Here is a 16,921-nt window from a genome sequence, read left to right as displayed (position 1 = left end):
CATCTCGTGAAGCGACATGTAATAAAAGAAACCCTTATAATGCAAAACGGTATGAATGCACTTTATTAATCTGTATCTTCTACCAGCTATCACCAAGCAAAATATCCTAACAGGGAATATATCATACTGAGTCACACAGAGGTGTTATTGAGGCATAGCACAAGAAACACTGTGTGGGAGGGTTGAAGATTAATGTCAAACGTGCGGGGGGGAATACTCCTATCCAGTCTTTGAGAGTCTTTCTTCCATTACAAAATCCACCTGGATTCAGTCTCAACTTATTTGACACTTTACTCATTGTGAACTGTAGAAAAAAAAACCCTCCAGTGTATCCTTTTCATTCCCACTCTTTACTCCAGTCATCGGCGGATGTCGTCCAGGGAGGTGAGTCTGGTCCCAAACAGCTGCTCCTCATAGGTCAGCAGCTGACGCAGGAAGTTTATGTTGGGTGCTGTGCATGCCCTCCTCTCCTTCAGCCAGCGCAGGGCGTGAAGCAGCGACCAGTGTCGATGCTCCATGAGGAAGGCCAGCGTTAGTGCTGAGCTGCGACTCCTGCCCAGACTACAGTGGACCAATACACGACCAGCGGGCTCAGCCTTCAACGCCGTGTTGATGAATCTGGATGCCAACGGCAGCGCCTCCACCAGGTCCTGCTGGGCGTCATCGCTCAGACGTAGCCTCAGGTAGCATAGCATGTTGGGGAAAGCGTCAGGGCAGTTGGCAGTGGCATTGACCACATGTGTGATGTGTAAATTCTTGATGATGCGGTAGTCAGAGGCCTGGGAGACAGAGCCCTGGTAGAGAGCTCCTTCCAGGATTTCTGAAGGGTAGATGGTGAGGGTGTGCCGCTCAGGTTCTAGCAGGACCATACGTGGTGTGCAGAGGAAAGGGTAGAGGGCATTGAAGGCTGAGAACCCCCCCAGAAGGATGACTGGATCCATTCCCAACGCACTGAGCTGGAAGAAGCAGCGTTGGAGGTCTGGGGAGTCTGCTCTGGCCTTTACACTCCCCACTGAAACATGCACAGAGATGCATAGAAACAGTCACAGGGATGCAGTACAGACATCATGAAAACATCAGTACAATCAGACAGAGAAGTGGTTTTCGACAACACTTACAGTAGGCACAGGAGTGCTTTGAGCAACGTCCGCATGCTAATATGCTCACAATGACAGCGTTGACATGCTGATGCTGGGCAGAAATCACTGTTACCTTAGTCACCATCTTAGTTTAGTGTGTTAACATGTTAACACTTGCTAATTAGCACAGCTGAAGCTGAATGTCATTAGTTTTCCAATGACACCGAAAAGTTAAGGGATCACCAAAGATATGATGAATTTCACGGCAGTCATCCCACTGGTTCAGTCATGGTAACATACATCAAAATCAGTTTAATCTGATGGGGACCTTTAATGGTTGTAGAAAATTTCATTACAAACCATCCAATGGTTGTTGAGATATTTCAGTCTAGACCAAAGTGGACCAATCGACAAACGAAGAAGAGACTAAGACTGCAGTCCACAAGGCTGTGTCGCTAGCATAGCTAAAAATGTGGAAATGCTTAGTGATGGCTCATACTTTTTTACTTGTAAGAGTACATAAGGGTATTTGTGTGTAGCCTCAGGGCTGAATGTGGATTGCTGACCTGGGCTGCATCCCTCCTCTGCATACAGCAGTATTATTGAATACTTCTGCAGCTCTATAGAGCTGATTAGACAGCCCAGCTCAGGGTGGATCACCGTCACAGCAGCCCGTGCTGTCACCACGTGGCTCTCCTTGTACCTAACACACACACGCACACATTCATTCATAATATGCACACACATAGATTATGTATCACAACTGTAGCAGCTGTTTAGATAGATTTCTTAGAGGTTGAGGCAGGCAACATATTTCTACCATTTTATTTTTTTACTGTCAACAAATTCCATAAGAAGACCAGAATCATCAATGTGTTCATCTCTTGGTACTTTCTGAATTCTTTAGTCTGTCTGTGGGTCCGAGCCCAAATGTTTCTCCTGAAAATCAAGGCAAAATCAAGAAACAAGGCACATTTTAATCACCCATCTGATGTTTGACACCTTATGCTTTCCAGGGTCCTTTGTTAATTCAAAGGTGGAAGCTTTTAATGTCAAATCGTGCTTTTGATAGCTTGCATTTCACTGCGCAGGTGTTGCCTTGAATGCGTCTACACACATTATACTGATGGAGCTTCTGCACATGAAGAGCGCTGGTGTATCCATGTAGCACCCACCTCTCTGCGCTGCGACAGTCCAGGATGAGAATATAGTACGGATCGAACAAGGCGGGCTGGCCTTCCTCCGCGTTCAGCAGGTTATACACCTGCTGTGGGGTGATGTAGCCTCGCTCTACGCAAGTTATTTCTGGAAGAGCGGGAACTAGCACCTCCTCTGGCTCACACACTGTTAGCAGGCAGAAAGAAATACAAAGAGGCCAGTGTGTCTGCATGTGTGCATACATTCTTTGTGTGCAAAGACAGAAACGGTTAGAAAAAAATACTCCTTTTACCTTTGTTCCCAATAGGTATGATAGAGGAATGGTCACTGTTTGTACTATTGACCTCTCTGTCACAGATGCTGCTCACTGTTTGGGATGTGTTGACAGGCTCTCGGGAGGCCACTCTACAACTGTTATTCACTCTGACACCAGCACAGAGACACATACAAAGACAGTAATCCAGCAACATTACAGGAGACTAAACACAAAACCAATTTACGATGACTCAGTAGTGGACTCTTTTTAGATTTTTACATGTTTTTTTGTTTTTTGTTTTTTTTTTAAAAAAAAAAGCAGAACTCATTACCTGGACAGTACTACGCCCATCTCGTTCAAGTCATTTGACAGATGCATCAGCTGTTCCCACCAGCCCTTCATTAAAAGAACATGCTACGCCAACAAACAAAGAGATAACATTAAAAATGTTGAAAAATATTCTCTCAAAAAGCCCAGTAGGAGGTAACAAAGTGAAAATGATTTGTAAAAACCTACTATGCACTATTTGTTGTAGCTGTGATTGTTACTCAGCCCTGCTTCAGCCTTCACCTTAATTTAGCTGGTGGTCTTGGAAACACAGTAACGGTTAAGTGCTCTAGAGGGTCACATGGTAGCTGGCTGTGACAGGTGATGGAGGCAAAGCCTGGATACGAGTCCTACTTCACCCAAATTAACTTCCAATAGTTGCAGTGTAATTTGGTCTGGTTTCCAGTCTCTCTTAAAAGCATACAATTCGGTGACAGAAGGAAGGGAGGACTAAGAGAGTATAAAAGTACATGCAGTGTACTATTTACTACAAGACAAAACTAGGTTGAATGTCTACATTAATCAACCTTGAGGCAGAAAAAAATTCTGGGGTTTCCACATGAAAGCACTGAACTGATTCATATCAGCATCATAGCTTGCTTTTAATGAGAAAGGATCACAACAAAAGGGGGTAAAAGAGCTAAAACTAAAATAAAATGCCGGTCTACAGACTGGCAAAAGACAACATTCATTCATGATAACTTCCTACTGTTGCAGTGACATAATATGTATTTAATTTTTAAATAACATTAACCAAATACTAACAAGCTATAAATTAGATCTAAGTCTGTGCTGTGTCCACCATCACAAGTATCCTTCACAGTGATGCAAAAGGTCTTAATCTCTTCCTCAGTGCCTTATGGAAATCTTGAAAGTTTTTAATCTTACTGTGTGTTTTGCAGTGGCCCCTCAGTTGTCACTCCCAGCCATGTCATCAGCTCTGGTTCACGTTCAAGTTCCTCACTTATTCCCCACTTCCCTTGGCCACAGCCTCGCCATCCCCTTACTTTGCTCCCTCCTCCCAAACCACTGCCACCTCACCTGTTACCCCCATTCACGGCACCCTTTGAGCTACTCTGTGACCCTCCTCTGCTTCATCCATTCTCACTGTCTTTTAAAGAGAACTGGTTTTTCCTCTTTTGGGTTCTGGGTTCATGAATCTAGCCTGTGAGTCAACAGGCTTTTATATGTAAGGTTGATATATCAACTAAACAATCTTAATTAAACACAATGCAGCTGGCCTGGTGCATTATCCTGCTGCTGCTAATGCATTTTCCACGAGACTGACTGCACAATGCATAACACGTTGTTTTTGTTATTTTAAAATATGTCCATCGTCTGGTGCTCTGTTTTATTGTCTCTGTCTCTGCATTTTCCACTCCATGTTCTGTTATGACGTGCCACACCGTAGCCCACAAATCCCTATAAAGACAATATTGGCTTAGTGTACTAATGCTACTGGTATAGACAGATTATTCCTATGACGTGTCCAACGCTTTGTGACAGAAGGTTACGTGTCCACAACCATCAAGACCACAGTGTGACTGCCCCCTGTAGTCCTCCTGAGTGAGTTTATTGCTAACAGCCTGGTGTACACCCATTGAAAGGTCAGTGAATGTGTATTAGTGTGCATAGATCACTCATATTTCCATATTTTCCCACCCTGTACACACCCATCATACAGATCATCGTGCTAATATGTAATGTGTACACACAAGGCATGAAGTCCTCTGCATCTTACAGGCTTGTTGCCATCTGAGACTCCTTTGCCCCTCCATGCACAATGCTGCTGCTGTGTTGTTTGAGCCCAACCCGCGACCCTCGTCCTCTCAGTCTGAGCAGCCTGTTTGTTTAAGGAGACCCACCCCCACCTACTCATGCAGCCATGTGGCTCATGGACTCCATGATGCCCTGCAGGGATCCAGGCAGAGGCGGGGTGCATGAACCCGGGGAAGAAGTGTCAGGATTGTCACAAACAGGTGTCAAAGCTGGAAAGAAACAGAGCCAGGGGACTTTACTCTCACATCAGCAGAGGGCCAAGAAAGGAATTTCAAATCGATAAAATTCAACACAAGCGGTCATAGTCCTCTCATGAGGCGGTTGTTTCTCACTATGCCGTATCATATGTAATAAAATGTGTTAGCAAACAGGGCATGTTAATGAATTCCGCAGATGTTATGTGTATCTTCGGAGAGACGGACTTTTAATAACTGCCCACCTATACTGCTTCTTTAATTATAGGAAGATAAACAGAGCCGGGCCGAAGTCCACCTGAACAAAGCGAGAAAGCAAGTGAAGTGAACGCAGGAGAGCAGAGCGGCTCATTCAGCACGATGGTGGCAGAGACACGTCTGTCAGGCAGCTGTTAATGCTGCTTATTCATATCACCGTGAACGCACTATTCTTATTCTCATTAGTAGTGTGAAAGCGAATGGCGCTGGCAGCCACGCAGAGGAGATGATTGGCTTGAAGATTAAATATGACTTTCAGATGGTGAGTATTTTCTGCTGCGATTTTTTCTGCTTCAGAATTATATTTGACTTTCTGATGGTTTATTTTCGCGTAAATAAGAGGAGATTTAGTACATGCGTGTGGTGTGTTGACTGAATCTACCTGTATGTAACTTTTAAATGTGGTCGTTGCTTGTTATTGTTGTGTACTCTCTAAAAAAAAAGGCTTTAACTTTATTTTTTTTTAAACAAAAAGACCCACGATTACTATTTTAGTAACGTAACTGTAATCAGTGAGATTATCAACACAGAATAAAGAATAATTCGGCCCTTGGGGTGGGCTTACAGCACTATTCTTCTTTGCAGGATAATTTGCTGCACTAAATGGGAGCGTCAGGAGGTTACGTCGCCTTCTGATGCGTGCTTGATAGATACACGAGGGAACTACATGTGAAATATGGGAATGAAAGAATAACAATGTGAAAACCTAAAAATACTTTATTAGACATTTGGCAGACAGTAGACATTTTTTCAAAATTACAGGTGGTTTGAGATATATACATATATATATATCACATATATATATCTGCTTAATGCAGACTATCATATCATAGATAGTCTGCATTATGAATTACTGAGCAACAAAACTGAAGTCTGGGTGAAGATGGGGGTAATGAATCCTGCACAGTATGCTGTGATCTATTTCAAAGTACTGTTTACCAACAGATGCTTAAAAATAAATAAAGATACACATACTGTAGGCATACACAGTATCTTACTGTATTTGTTGAAATATGCCTACGTTGCAGTATTAAGTACAAAAGTGTACTCAAAGGGAACTGCAACCTGAGGTGGTTCATGGTGATGTACTTTAATGCTGTTGTTACAAACAGTGGCGTCCGTTGTTAGTACACACAGAGCAGAGGAAGTAGCCTTAAAAGTCTGCTGTGGTAGATGATTGATTTCGTGTCCTGTCACAGAGTAACCGTTGCAGAGCACAGAACACGAGGGCAGCAGTCATGGAAAAATATTACCAAACGTTATTGCATAATTTAATTATGATATGAGGGGCAATGACTCATTTGATAAATTTCAAAGTAATCACATCTCCTCGAAAGTCCAGCAAAGTCCAAAGATTGACAAGACCTGATGCCAAAACCGCAGCAACATCTGTAAATAAAAAAAATCCCTCTTAACAACTCTCTCTCTCTTAACAACAGCTCCATTCTCACTTACTTCACTGGTAAACATCAATGACAGATGCTGGCTTGTCATAAGGATGCTCATATTAGAATAACAACCTGATAATTAAGTATTTTAAGTATTTATTATATTATATTTAATTTTAAGTTAAATTTCTCCCAAATAAGACAAGGGCTGCTCTTCTGGCAAATTTAAGCATTTGTCAGCTGATGATTAAACTGGTTGTTCCTTTCTGTTATTTTTGTGGATGGCATGCTGATTTGCTTACTGGTTTATAAAGTTAAATCACCATGTAAATTTGTCTTCCCCACACTCTGGCTGCAGGCAACAGATCCCTTCATTCAGCAACCTCTGCACAGAATGACAGTATGTTTTCTGGGTAAAAGGTAATCCTACTGGCTTTTACAAATTATATATTCTCTCTGTTATTATTTCAGAAAATTAGAGTGCCAGCTGTATTTCTGTAACCGGACTTTATTCAAAAAAGTTTTTATTACAGTAATTTTTTTTAACACAATAGAAACACCTCTAAATATTGCATCAAACACACACACTAACACAAAGCGGCTGCTTGAAACTGATGGCTGCTGGGTGATTTTCTGGCTGATCTTCAACAGAGTTTCATAAATTGAGCCCTGTAGCTTTTGAAATTGATTCTCTTTGTAGCTGTCCATTCAAGGCTCAAATGCTATTGATTTTGAAGTGCAGGTGCTTGCTTATTTTTCCAGTTTTGCACCATGAGTTTCCTATTAACTAAAGACAAAAAAAAGTGCTGTTCCCAAGATGTCAGCCAAACAAAGCAAACATTTTCAGTTGTTGAACATTATCACATTAACATTGTGACATTAAACGCTGCAGGAACAGGTTACACGTAATTTAAACGACAGGCTGGTTTTGCATTTTTCTTCACTCTGCTTGGTTCCCTGGCCAAGCGAAATTACTTTTTTCTCATTTATTCTAAAAATGAAATTATCACCAAACTATATTTAAATCTGTGTAATGTGGAAAGTTGCACAAACACATAAATGTTGTTGGTGTTGCATGTTTCCTTTCTGTCCCTGTGTGCAGTTCGGGGAGGTGGAGGAGGGGGTGGTGTGCCTCAGCCACAAAGAGCCTTTCATCTAGTCATGTACTGAAATCGCTGGTTCCCACCTTCTGCCTAGCGGTCGTGGTGATATACGGCCTGGGTGATAAGCTCCGAAACTTCGTCACTGGCATCTTCATCCCTCAGTACCACTACCCGTATTCAGTGGCTATCTGCTTCTTCCAGGTTGGTGCCCAGTGTGTTTCTAAGAACAATTCGCTCTTTAATCAGAATTAGCTGAACAAAAATAGAAGGACCATTTAGTTGATACCAGCACCTGTGCATTTTATTAACTGTGGAAAAGAGTGACAGCACTAGCTGCACTTTAGTTTACACAGAGTACTGTGTCCTGACAGCAGGCTATTTGCTCATGCTGCAATTACATAGCCCTTTATAGTACCTCCTACACATAGGTGGAAGTCATACATCAACTGGCAAGCCTGCACACACTGTATGTACTCTATTAGGAAGCTAATGCTGGCTTTGCTTACTCTTTAAAAGACATGCAGTTCTTTGATCAGATTTTACAATGTACGATGAAGTGAACTGTCACTGTGTGTGTGTGTGTTTGTGTGCAGAAGAGATAGAAGGTGTGCACTTGTGCATGATAGATGTTTAACCAAAATGGTGCCCTAAGGACTGACATGTAAATGTGATCATGTCCAAAGGTTGAAACTGGCTAATGACTGATTTTTAAGAGCAGTCATGTAAGTGTGCAGACTTAACCTTGAGCTCTCCTTTTGCTGTGAGCATAATTCAGATGCACTGAAAATGTCTGATTTCTGACATAAAGAAAAGAAAGTGACATATTTTGTCATTGGAGGGAACTCACTCCAACAAAATTCGTGCTCTGCATTTAACCCACCCAAGTGACGTGCACACACACACACACAGCAAACCCGGGGCAGTGGGCAACCGCGTGCAGCGCCCGGGGAGCAGTGGGGGTTAGGTACCTTGCTCAAGGGTACCTCAGCCATGGACACCGGTACGGGGAATCGAACCAGCGACCCACCGGTTACAGGTCCGATACCCTAACTGCTGATCCATTGCACTGTGCTTAATAAAATATCACCAGGCAAAGCAGCTCAGCGATTGGCCAGTACTGAAGTACAGACACTGCGAGGGGTTGTAAAATGACATCAGTCCTGAGGTTCAAGTTGGATTTATTCACGTGGTTTATTGACGGTAGTGATGTCAGTTAATCACAGTGTTTGTCTGGGTATGTCAACACACACCCTGGATCGTCATCCTTCATTTGTGGGGTTATTTTTGGTCTTGAAACAAAATGGTCATGTAATTGGTCATGGACCTCCTTTATCTTTTTCTGCAAGCTGGGGTTTTATCACTCATTATAACAGAAAAGAACTCTATTGCCTCCAACAAAATTGATTTCAGGTTCACAAATCAGTCAAGTGTCAATTGAATAAAAAATATTACAAATTGATAAGCCTGAGGACAAGAGTAAAATAATATACATCAAGGCTGCGACAAACAATTATTTTCTTTATCAACTAATTAGATTGTTATTTTTATGATTAATTGATTAATTTTTAAATTAATATGAATGTATGAGTGCAAAGTGATGTCAAACTTCTTGTTTTGTCAAAAACAAAAAGTTTCAAATAAACAGAAGTTGGAACCTGCAAATGTTTGTCGAATTTGCGTGAAAAATTACATGAATAACTGAGTATTTATTATTTTTAAGCTTTGATCATTCACACGCAAGTCAGTAATTTAAAACCAAAGTCACAAATGTAGCAAAGCAGCAGCTTCGCTTAAGGCAGACTTTTTGCGCAACTTTTATTCAAGTTGTGTTGGTCCTGGGCTTTAAGAATAAAGTCAGTTTCATTAAGAGTTGCACATAGTAATACACTTACTCTAAACAAACTGCTACAGTTTGTCAAACTCTCGCTAAACATTGGTTCAGTGACAGTCAAAATACTTCAGCTTTCTATTTGAGTCTTCAGTGCTTTGTGCAACAATTGCATAAGCTGTGTTTTATCTTATACTGTAACTCTTTATGTCGACACTGTCTTTTCCAGGTTCTGGTCTCTCTCTTATTCTTGAACCTCCTCCATGTCCTGAATCTGGTGCCTCTGAAGCAGTACTCCAGGTCCCTGGGTGAGAGGCTACTGGTGCCTGCTATCTGTAACAGTATCCACGATGTGCTGGCCACATGGTCCAAGGCTAGCAGCCCGTATGCCGGCCTCTACCGCCTCATGCTGTCTCTGCTGCCCGTACTAACTGTGGGCTTTAGTTCCAGCCTGAAATTGGCTTCCCTGCCATCTACCCACATCTCTGTTCTGATCTCCATTCTGAGCGGGACATGCTTTGTGGCCACAGGTAAAAGCTTAGATGTTGTGTGGAGGTGAAAGTCATGATCCTTCAACTCGGAACAAATTAAGTTCAAATCAAATTCCTCTCTTTCTCTCATTGCAGTCTCCCAGGGTCTGGCAGGTGTTGAGCCTCTGGAGTACATGTATTCACCTCTGGCTTTGATCCTCCAGAGTCTTTGTCTAACTTGGCTGGCCAAAGTGTCTGAGGCTGAACGCCGTAACCCCCCCGATGCCCAAGCCTCCGTTTTTGACATCTACTACACTCAGCTGGTCAACCAGAGCTGGATTCTGGGTTTCCTGTGGCTGCTGCACCCGGACAGTCCCTGGCAGGTGTTGAGACACAGCAACTGGCGCAGCCTGCTCTTCTATGGGTACCTGTTCGCCATTCTCTTGCTTGGGATGGCGCTGAACTTCCTGGTCGGTATTTCTGCTCTGTGCATCACACCGCTTGCTGGTGCAGTGCTACAATCGGCAAGGCAGCTGGTACAGCCATTTTTTCGCCTTTTGTAGTTTCATCCAAACGACAAAGAAGAAACGTCGGTTGTTTTGTTACTGCATCGGTGTGACATTGTAGTTTAATCCACAGCAGTGACCACACATTTTATCTGGTGGACATTAACAAGTTCACCGTCTCTTCCGTTCACACTAACATGATGGGCACTTCCCCAATCACAATACAGTCAGCTGAGATCAAATACACAATGTAAGCAGAAAAGCAACATGCATTTAGTAATTATGACCATAACAGCATTTTGCAAAGGTGTAAAAAGCAAATCATTTACAGTTGGGTTCAAAAGTCTACACAATAACAGTTTAATCTCTGGTTTATTGACAGGTACTCAGGTGGCAGTTCTGCTTATTCAAGACTTTCAAATGGCTCACACTGTTACAGCATTATGTATTTATAATACTAATAGTACACATACTGCACGTGTCCTTAATACGAATCTCTTTCTGCAATTTTATCACTTCTGCTGGTGCATGAACTCTGTGGACTTTTCTTATAGAATATTTGCCAGAATATAACAGTTTCAAAGCAGTGGAGCAGCTGAGCACCAACATCTGTACAAGAGAGGAATAAAAACCAAAACATCTAAAGACCAAACTACCTAACAGTGTATGACAGATGACGGACAGACTGTGGCTTTAGCGGAAAGAAAGTTTTAAAACCAGTGAAACGAGCACAGATCGGCAGTATGGGTCCAACAGAATCTGTTTCTGTTAGAGCTGAGGCTGATAAAGTCATATCAAGTAAATGTCAACAAGCATTTTTTAATGAATATTCATGGAAATAACTTGAGGAAAACTGTGACTGATTTTTAAAACAATGATAGTGGGTCCGGGTGTTTGGACCCTACAGTGTATGTGACATAAGCTATTTAAAAATGTGTAAGAGGTTCAAACTCTCCTGTTTCACTGAATACATTTTCAAGCTTTGTGGAAGTTGTCCTTGAATGATTCTGATAGTGTTTTCAAATGAGAAGGGATAACAATGACACGTGTTCACACGGGACACAGACTGTTGAACCTACTTTATGGCATTTAGGCGGCAGAGTTAAAACTTAAGCTTAGATCTTTGACTGAGTGGATTTTTAACCTGAGCTCTGCAGAAGTTGCCCTTGAATGAATCTGACTGCTTTTTTTGTCAGATGAGAAGGGACTGCGATGAGAGGAGTCAAATCCCTCCGACAGCTACTGTTTTTCTTTGAGTCTAAGTTATTTTCATAAGTGAAATTATGTCGTAATTTTATGATTTAATTAGCTTCCTCAAAGTATACATATGTATTACATGTTTAAAAAGAGGTAAATATTTTTCTGTGTCAGATGTTTACGCTGATATTGCCTAACTGTCTGATGGTGGTGAACCAAAGAGAGTCTGTATAGATTTAATAAACTGAAACGACACTGAAACAAGGCTTCATCTCCAAAAATATTTATTCAAACAACCAAATGTAAGTGCTGTCAAAAATCATTTGCATTTCACTCACATTTCAAAAGATTTTCGCAAATGTTTTATGGTGTAACAAAAATGCAACCAACACAATAAGCTTCAGTGAGAAACACAGACTTTAAAGAAAAATCATATTTGTTTACAATATGGGCGATTAGCCAACAGACCTACTGCCAGTGAGACAGCTTTAAGAGGCCAAATATCCCCTCATTCAATCTCTGAGTCTCGTTATTGTCCTTTATGAGGGATCAGAGTTGGGTGGCAGGTGTACACCCAGACTGTGCAGCAGGTTCGAGGCCGGTCCGGCCAGTCCAGCCTGGCAGCTGAGGGACTCCAGCAGGTTGGTGACGAGATTGAGATCGATGTCGAGAGGCTGGATCTCCTCCTCCGTCTCTTTCAGCCCTTCGTGCGTGGGGAGACAGTCTGTGGTGGACGAATGAGGGGAGCCATTGTCCAAGTCTGTCTTGTTGTAGTTCTGCAGGAAGGATAAGTAAAACAATCAGTTTCCTAACTTTATTCAGGATGATACACAGAGAGTGTAATCACAATCATAATTTACCGTCACATTGAAACTTTGTCCTATGTTAGTGCTCATTAGCTCCTGATCCATTTGGTCCATGTATCCTCTGAGACCACCCAAAGCTTCTGGCCCATTTATCTCTGTGTGATCAGATGACTCCTCCTCTTTCCCATCTTCCTCCTCCTCATCTTCTTCTTCATCATCATCATCATCTAGATCATCTGAATCTAGCTCTTCCTCTTTGCTTCCTATAAATATTAAAAGACAGAACAGACTCGGTAAAGAGAAGAGTTTGTAGAAAGTTTTTGAAAGTTATTTTGACTTTACATCTACATACCTAGCAGTCGGTCCAGTGCGTTGGCCATGGAGTCTGAGTCAAAACTAAAAGGCTGAGTTGAACTGCTCCTGGAATACAAAGAACACAATCTGAAACCTGAACCGAAAGACTGTTGACTGGGACAGTACACATCGATACATTAACTAGACTCGCTAGATTTTGACTGCAGTAGCACAAGAGGACAATGAGGAGAAAATGATGAACGTTACATCCAATTTCATCAAAAAAAAAAAAAAAAAAAATAATTGGTTAGATTTAGCTGTCTCCAACATGTGGGTGGGGGTGTTTTTCTGTTCATTTGCCTTAAGGATTACATGGGCAATAAACACACAAACGATGTGAAATGTGACCTTTTACCCTGTAGGACTCTGATGATCGTGATTAAATATTGCCTAAATCAATAAGTCAGGCAGTCTCACCAGGGCAGTTCAGCACCCTCATGAGACGACATGGCGTTAAGGAAGTTCTTCATCCCCTGACTGACGGCCACCAGGCTGTAACTGTCCTCCTCCTCCTCCTCCCTATTGTCCTCTGTCTCCTTTCTACTGTCTGCGCCCTCGACGTGCTGTGTCTGTTTGGTGGAACCGGAGTTTTGTCTGCCAACATCAGCTCTCCCCCCACTCCTCTCCTGCAACATACGCTCCAAATCCTGAGCTGTGATATCCATCCAGCTGTCACCTGGAGACAGACACAAAGAAAAACTAATTATGGGAAATGGTTGAAAGAGGGACAGGGTAGAGAACGGAGGAGGTAAACCAAAAGGACAGAAACTGAAAGGAAATGGCTGGAGGCAGAAAATGTCAGGTGGCAGAGACAGACAAATGTTTACATTTTAGCACAGTCACATGATACTTATTTTAAGGTAAGTAAGTGAGTATAAAAGCAAAAAGTAAGATCTGCAAAAATCTGCAAGGGCAGACCATTACAGTCAGTAAATACCCTGAAGGAAGGGGAAATGTCTCTAATCTGACAGGAAATAATAACAATGTAAAAAATGTACAAAAAAAAATCAAACAAATAATGCTGCAAGAATGGTTTCTACGTATCTATATTCAGATGCTGAATTTTGATTTCTGCTGTCCTGACTGGTCATCACTCAAAGACAGATTTTCACTCACTGTCCTCTTGGGGGAGCTGTGACTCTTGTTTCTTCAGCTCCTCCAGGTTGAACGGACTGCAGCTGTGCAGCAGCTGGAGAACCTCCTCACCTGGCGACGAGGCACTGAGACAACATACAGACAGAGATATATTCAGACACATGCACGTTACCTAAACATGCCTGCAGAGTCACAGTCCTCACCTCAATTTTGAGGCCACAGACTGTTTGAAGAAGTTTTCTGCAGATCTTGTCAGTTCTCTGTAACGGGCCGATCCTTCCAGTTCTCCCTGCATTTGACAACAGTGCAATCAAAAAATGTAGCTTTCTGCAGCAGATAAATGCGGAGAATGTTGCATCTAAGGCAAAGTGTGCTTTTATATCTAAGCCAATATTCCGTGTATGGCTAAGCAGCTGCCCTTCTTTCATATCCTCTTTCATATTTGCACTACTCTTTCATTTGCACAATATCGCTGTAAATATTGTTGCCATCCCTGTCACTGTTTATATCTTTTTTTTTTAATCCTGGTTGTTTTTATATTTATATAGTGTTGTTTTATATTTATAGTATTACGTATTTTGTAGGTTATTGGGCTTATACCGGGACCAGGGAAACTAATTTCGTTCCACCTCATGTTTCTACATGTGTCAAATGACAATAAAGCTCCCTGAATCCTTGAATCCTTCCTCTTGACCTCACCTAACCTGGAAGACTAACCTGGAAGTAGCCGTTCCTTTTCAGACTGTCCACGAATCCTTTCCACTGAGGGTTACAACTGACGGGGGCATCAGGCTCTGATGATGGCAGCCTGCTCTTAGAGCACAGGATCTCAAAGCCATGAGCCTGGAAGCAAAAAAAAAAAAAACAAACCTCTTATTGCAGGTCATCCTATCAAATGCTTCACATAGGACAGATCAGGACACAGAGGGAACCCAGATGAAAGCTCACTAGTTTCATGCCAAGCTCGTGGGCTTTGTATTGGGGATGAGAGCGAGGAGGGAGGTTGAAGCCGCTCCTCCGGTCTGGCGTGAACTGCTGCTGCTGCAGCTGGCTGTACAGGCAACGCGTGAATGTGACCTAGAAATATGTACAGAATTACAAGATTATGGTTTGCATACAATTCTCAAAAGCTGAACCTCACTAATGAAAAACTAAAACACAAAATGAACTCATTTATAACACAACACAGAAACAACATTTTGGTTTCCTTCAAAAGAGGTCAACCTCTTCTTTTTGACCGCTGCGTTTACCAAAGTGAGGACTCGTGTATCAGGAGGAAAAGTCTTGAAGCTCCGACACGCCTGCAGATCTACTGGATCTCGTAGGTAGAATGCTGACACTGCAGGGGCGACCAAGTCTGGCCGTTGTGCTAACACCATGGCAATACCTGCAGGGATGAAGCAGTGGGCACGATGGAGGCCTGTTTTAATCTTCTCTGGGTACCTGATTGGAAAACATAAAATATTTATGGGGCTGTTAACTAGCCATTCTTGCTTCTGCAAGTATTTTATCAATTATGGATTGAAGAACAACATTGAATTTCCAATATATTTTATTAAAAATAAATAAGTGCTCCTCCCACCCCTCCAGTCGTCTCGTCAGGGCTGAACGAATCTTTGGGCTTGCCTGACAGGCCTCTGGGTGGGTGGAAAGCAGCGTTAGAGCTTGTGCAACACTTGGTACCACATCTTTTGAGACCCCCACTGGACTGGATTTGGAGGGGCAAGGCAGAATATGCAACTCTCCCCTATACAAGAAGACCTGCAAAAGACAACGAGTTGGGGCTTGAAAGTTTACCGTAAATACAGACAATGACATAAACACACATTATCTGTTTATGTGACATTTCATATGGTTGACTCACTCTGTTCTGACTGGAGTCTGGATTCAGCCACTTGGGAAGATAATCAGCAGCTTCAATCAAAAGAAACTCCCCATCATTGTCCTCAACGCTTGACACACGAATATGAAATGGAAGTTAGAAGCGGAGAAGCAAATGACAAACAACAGAAACTGGTCCATTTTAACCACTTTAATAGGGCTATCAAATTATCAGCTTTTGCATTTTGAAAGTATAAACACGAAGCACATTTTGTCTCACCTGGCTGCGAACTCTGGGAAGGCCTCTGTGATTTGCTGCAGGAGGAAAACAATAAACCACTCGTCCTCCACATTATCCCCAAATTGAGTGCTACCTCCAATGTGAGCAGGGACACCTCCTGTCGATAACAGAAACATACATGTACACACATTAAATGTTGCTTAGATTACCTGGAAAGTCAAACTATGTCGATGTTTACATTAATTAATCTCTGAGCTGATGACATGATTATACCTTTCTCAGGATGATACTTGAGGTTGAACGCCTGATGCTGCCAGATGTACTGCATCAGGAGTGGGGCAACCTTTGCCAAAATCTCGTCTGCTAGATGTGTGAGACGTTCTTCAGTCTGCTGTGAACTTGAACCGTCTGACTGGATCAAGAAAAACTTGTACTGAACCACGTCCTCCATAATCATCCTCCTCTGTAGGGTGTCCATTGTACTATTTTCTAAATATCTGCTAAAAAAATAGCAGGACAAAGAGAGCAAGAGTGAAATACGCAAAAAGGAAGAGTCAACTAGGTACAGCTAATCGCAAATAATTTATTACTGTTGATATCAGAGACAATCTCTTGAAATCTCAGACTTACTTTCACTGTTTTGCTTGTAAATGTGAGACGTTATATCACTGTAGCCCGGAGAGATTTAACGGCAAAACACCCTGGAAAAAATATATATGAGACTTCATCGTACGTTTCCATCACGCCATAAGTCAGTGTTTAGGTCCCACGGAAAATTCTACTCGGCTCCCTCAAACAGCTAACATATAATAGTTCCTACATTTTAAATTAAGCAATTTCGCCATTATGAAGAGACAAAATAACCAAGTAAATAAGTTACAAGAAAATAAGTTACATTTCTAATAAGTTTAATGCAAATAAAACAATTATTTGGATTATGCGCATTTTGACTTTAGTGTCCAACATAATCCATCATCGACCACCGGATACATTTCAGAAACGCAATCACGTTGTCGCAATGAATGCTGGGAACTATAGTGAAATAGCCTCTAAAGTAACGG

General features: G+C 42.0%; 3 protein-coding genes across 3 annotated transcripts; 1 reads left to right on the top strand and 2 right to left on the bottom strand.

Annotated features, from left to right (window-relative positions):
* Positions 1-39: 39 nt before the first annotated feature.
* Positions 40-4,392, bottom strand: LOC124066057 (serine/threonine/tyrosine-interacting-like protein 1). Its single transcript, XM_046402125.1, has 5 exons — positions 2,825-4,392; positions 2,530-2,660; positions 2,255-2,423; positions 1,646-1,782; positions 40-1,012 (listed from the first exon to the last, which is right to left on the bottom strand). The coding sequence occupies exons 1-5, from the start codon at positions 2,893-2,895 to the stop codon at positions 360-362; spliced, it is 1,161 nt and encodes a 386-aa protein (XP_046258081.1). The 5' UTR covers positions 2,896-4,392; the 3' UTR covers positions 40-359.
* A 445-nt stretch (positions 4,393-4,837) lies between these two features.
* On the top strand, positions 4,838-11,001 carry si:ch211-248a14.8. Its single transcript, XM_046401613.1, has 5 exons — positions 4,838-5,313; positions 6,798-6,859; positions 7,542-7,743; positions 9,600-9,900; positions 9,997-11,001. The coding sequence occupies exons 1-5, from the start codon at positions 5,278-5,280 to the stop codon at positions 10,401-10,403; spliced, it is 1,008 nt and encodes a 335-aa protein (XP_046257569.1). The 5' UTR covers positions 4,838-5,277; the 3' UTR covers positions 10,404-11,001.
* An 809-nt stretch (positions 11,002-11,810) lies between these two features.
* ecd (ecdysoneless homolog (Drosophila)) lies at positions 11,811-16,649 on the bottom strand. Its single transcript, XM_046401610.1, has 14 exons — positions 16,491-16,649; positions 16,134-16,360; positions 15,900-16,017; positions 15,663-15,750; positions 15,381-15,559; positions 15,049-15,241; positions 14,747-14,875; positions 14,516-14,641; positions 14,002-14,087; positions 13,820-13,923; positions 13,121-13,379; positions 12,702-12,769; positions 12,404-12,612; positions 11,811-12,319 (listed from the first exon to the last, which is right to left on the bottom strand). Exons 2-14 carry the CDS (start codon positions 16,336-16,338, stop codon positions 12,083-12,085), a joined length of 2,001 nt encoding a protein of 666 aa, XP_046257566.1. The 5' UTR covers positions 16,339-16,360; positions 16,491-16,649; the 3' UTR covers positions 11,811-12,082.
* Between the last annotated feature and the right edge of the window lie 272 nt (positions 16,650-16,921).

The sequence above is a fragment of the Scatophagus argus genome, chromosome 10 (assembly GCF_020382885.2).
Source record: "Scatophagus argus isolate fScaArg1 chromosome 10, fScaArg1.pri, whole genome shotgun sequence".
NCBI classification, from domain to species: domain Eukaryota; kingdom Metazoa; phylum Chordata; class Actinopteri; family Scatophagidae; genus Scatophagus; species Scatophagus argus.
The sequence above is the reverse complement of the archived record's forward strand: the minus strand, read 5'-3'. Positions and strand labels throughout refer to the sequence as shown.

What these genes read in the sequence shown, in the direction of transcription:
- ecd (XM_046401610.1), bottom strand. Translation starts at nt 16,338, where the DNA reads ATGGACACCCTACAGAGGAGGATGATTATGGAGGACGTGGTTCAGTAC. An exon ending in ATACACGAGTCCTCACTTTG is followed by an intron (nt 14,876 to 15,048) that starts GTAAACGCAGCG and finishes ACATATTTCTAG; the next exon opens with GTCACATTCACGCGTTGCCT. An exon ending in AAAGGAACGGCTACTTCCAG is followed by an intron (nt 14,088 to 14,515) that starts GTTAGTCTTCCA and finishes TGTCAAATGCAG; the next exon opens with GGAGAACTGGAAGGATCGGC.
- LOC124066057 (XM_046402125.1), bottom strand. Translation starts at nt 2,895, where the DNA reads ATGAAGGGCTGGTGGGAACAGCTGATGCATCTGTCAAATGACTTGAAC. An exon ending in ATGGGCGTAGTACTGTCCAG is followed by an intron (nt 2,661 to 2,824) that starts GTAATGAGTTCT and finishes TGCTGGTGTCAG; the next exon opens with AGTGAATAACAGTTGTAGAG. An exon ending in GACTGTCGCAGCGCAGAGAG is followed by an intron (nt 1,783 to 2,254) that starts GTGGGTGCTACA and finishes TGTGTGTGTTAG; the next exon opens with GTACAAGGAGAGCCACGTGG.
- si:ch211-248a14.8 (XM_046401613.1), top strand. Translation starts at nt 5,278, where the DNA reads ATGATTGGCTTGAAGATTAAATATGACTTTCAGATG. An exon ending in GTATGTTTTCTGGGTAAAAG is followed by an intron (nt 6,860 to 7,541) that starts GTAATCCTACTG and finishes CCCTGTGTGCAG; the next exon opens with TTCGGGGAGGTGGAGGAGGG. An exon ending in TGGCTATCTGCTTCTTCCAG is followed by an intron (nt 7,744 to 9,599) that starts GTTGGTGCCCAG and finishes TGTCTTTTCCAG; the next exon opens with GTTCTGGTCTCTCTCTTATT.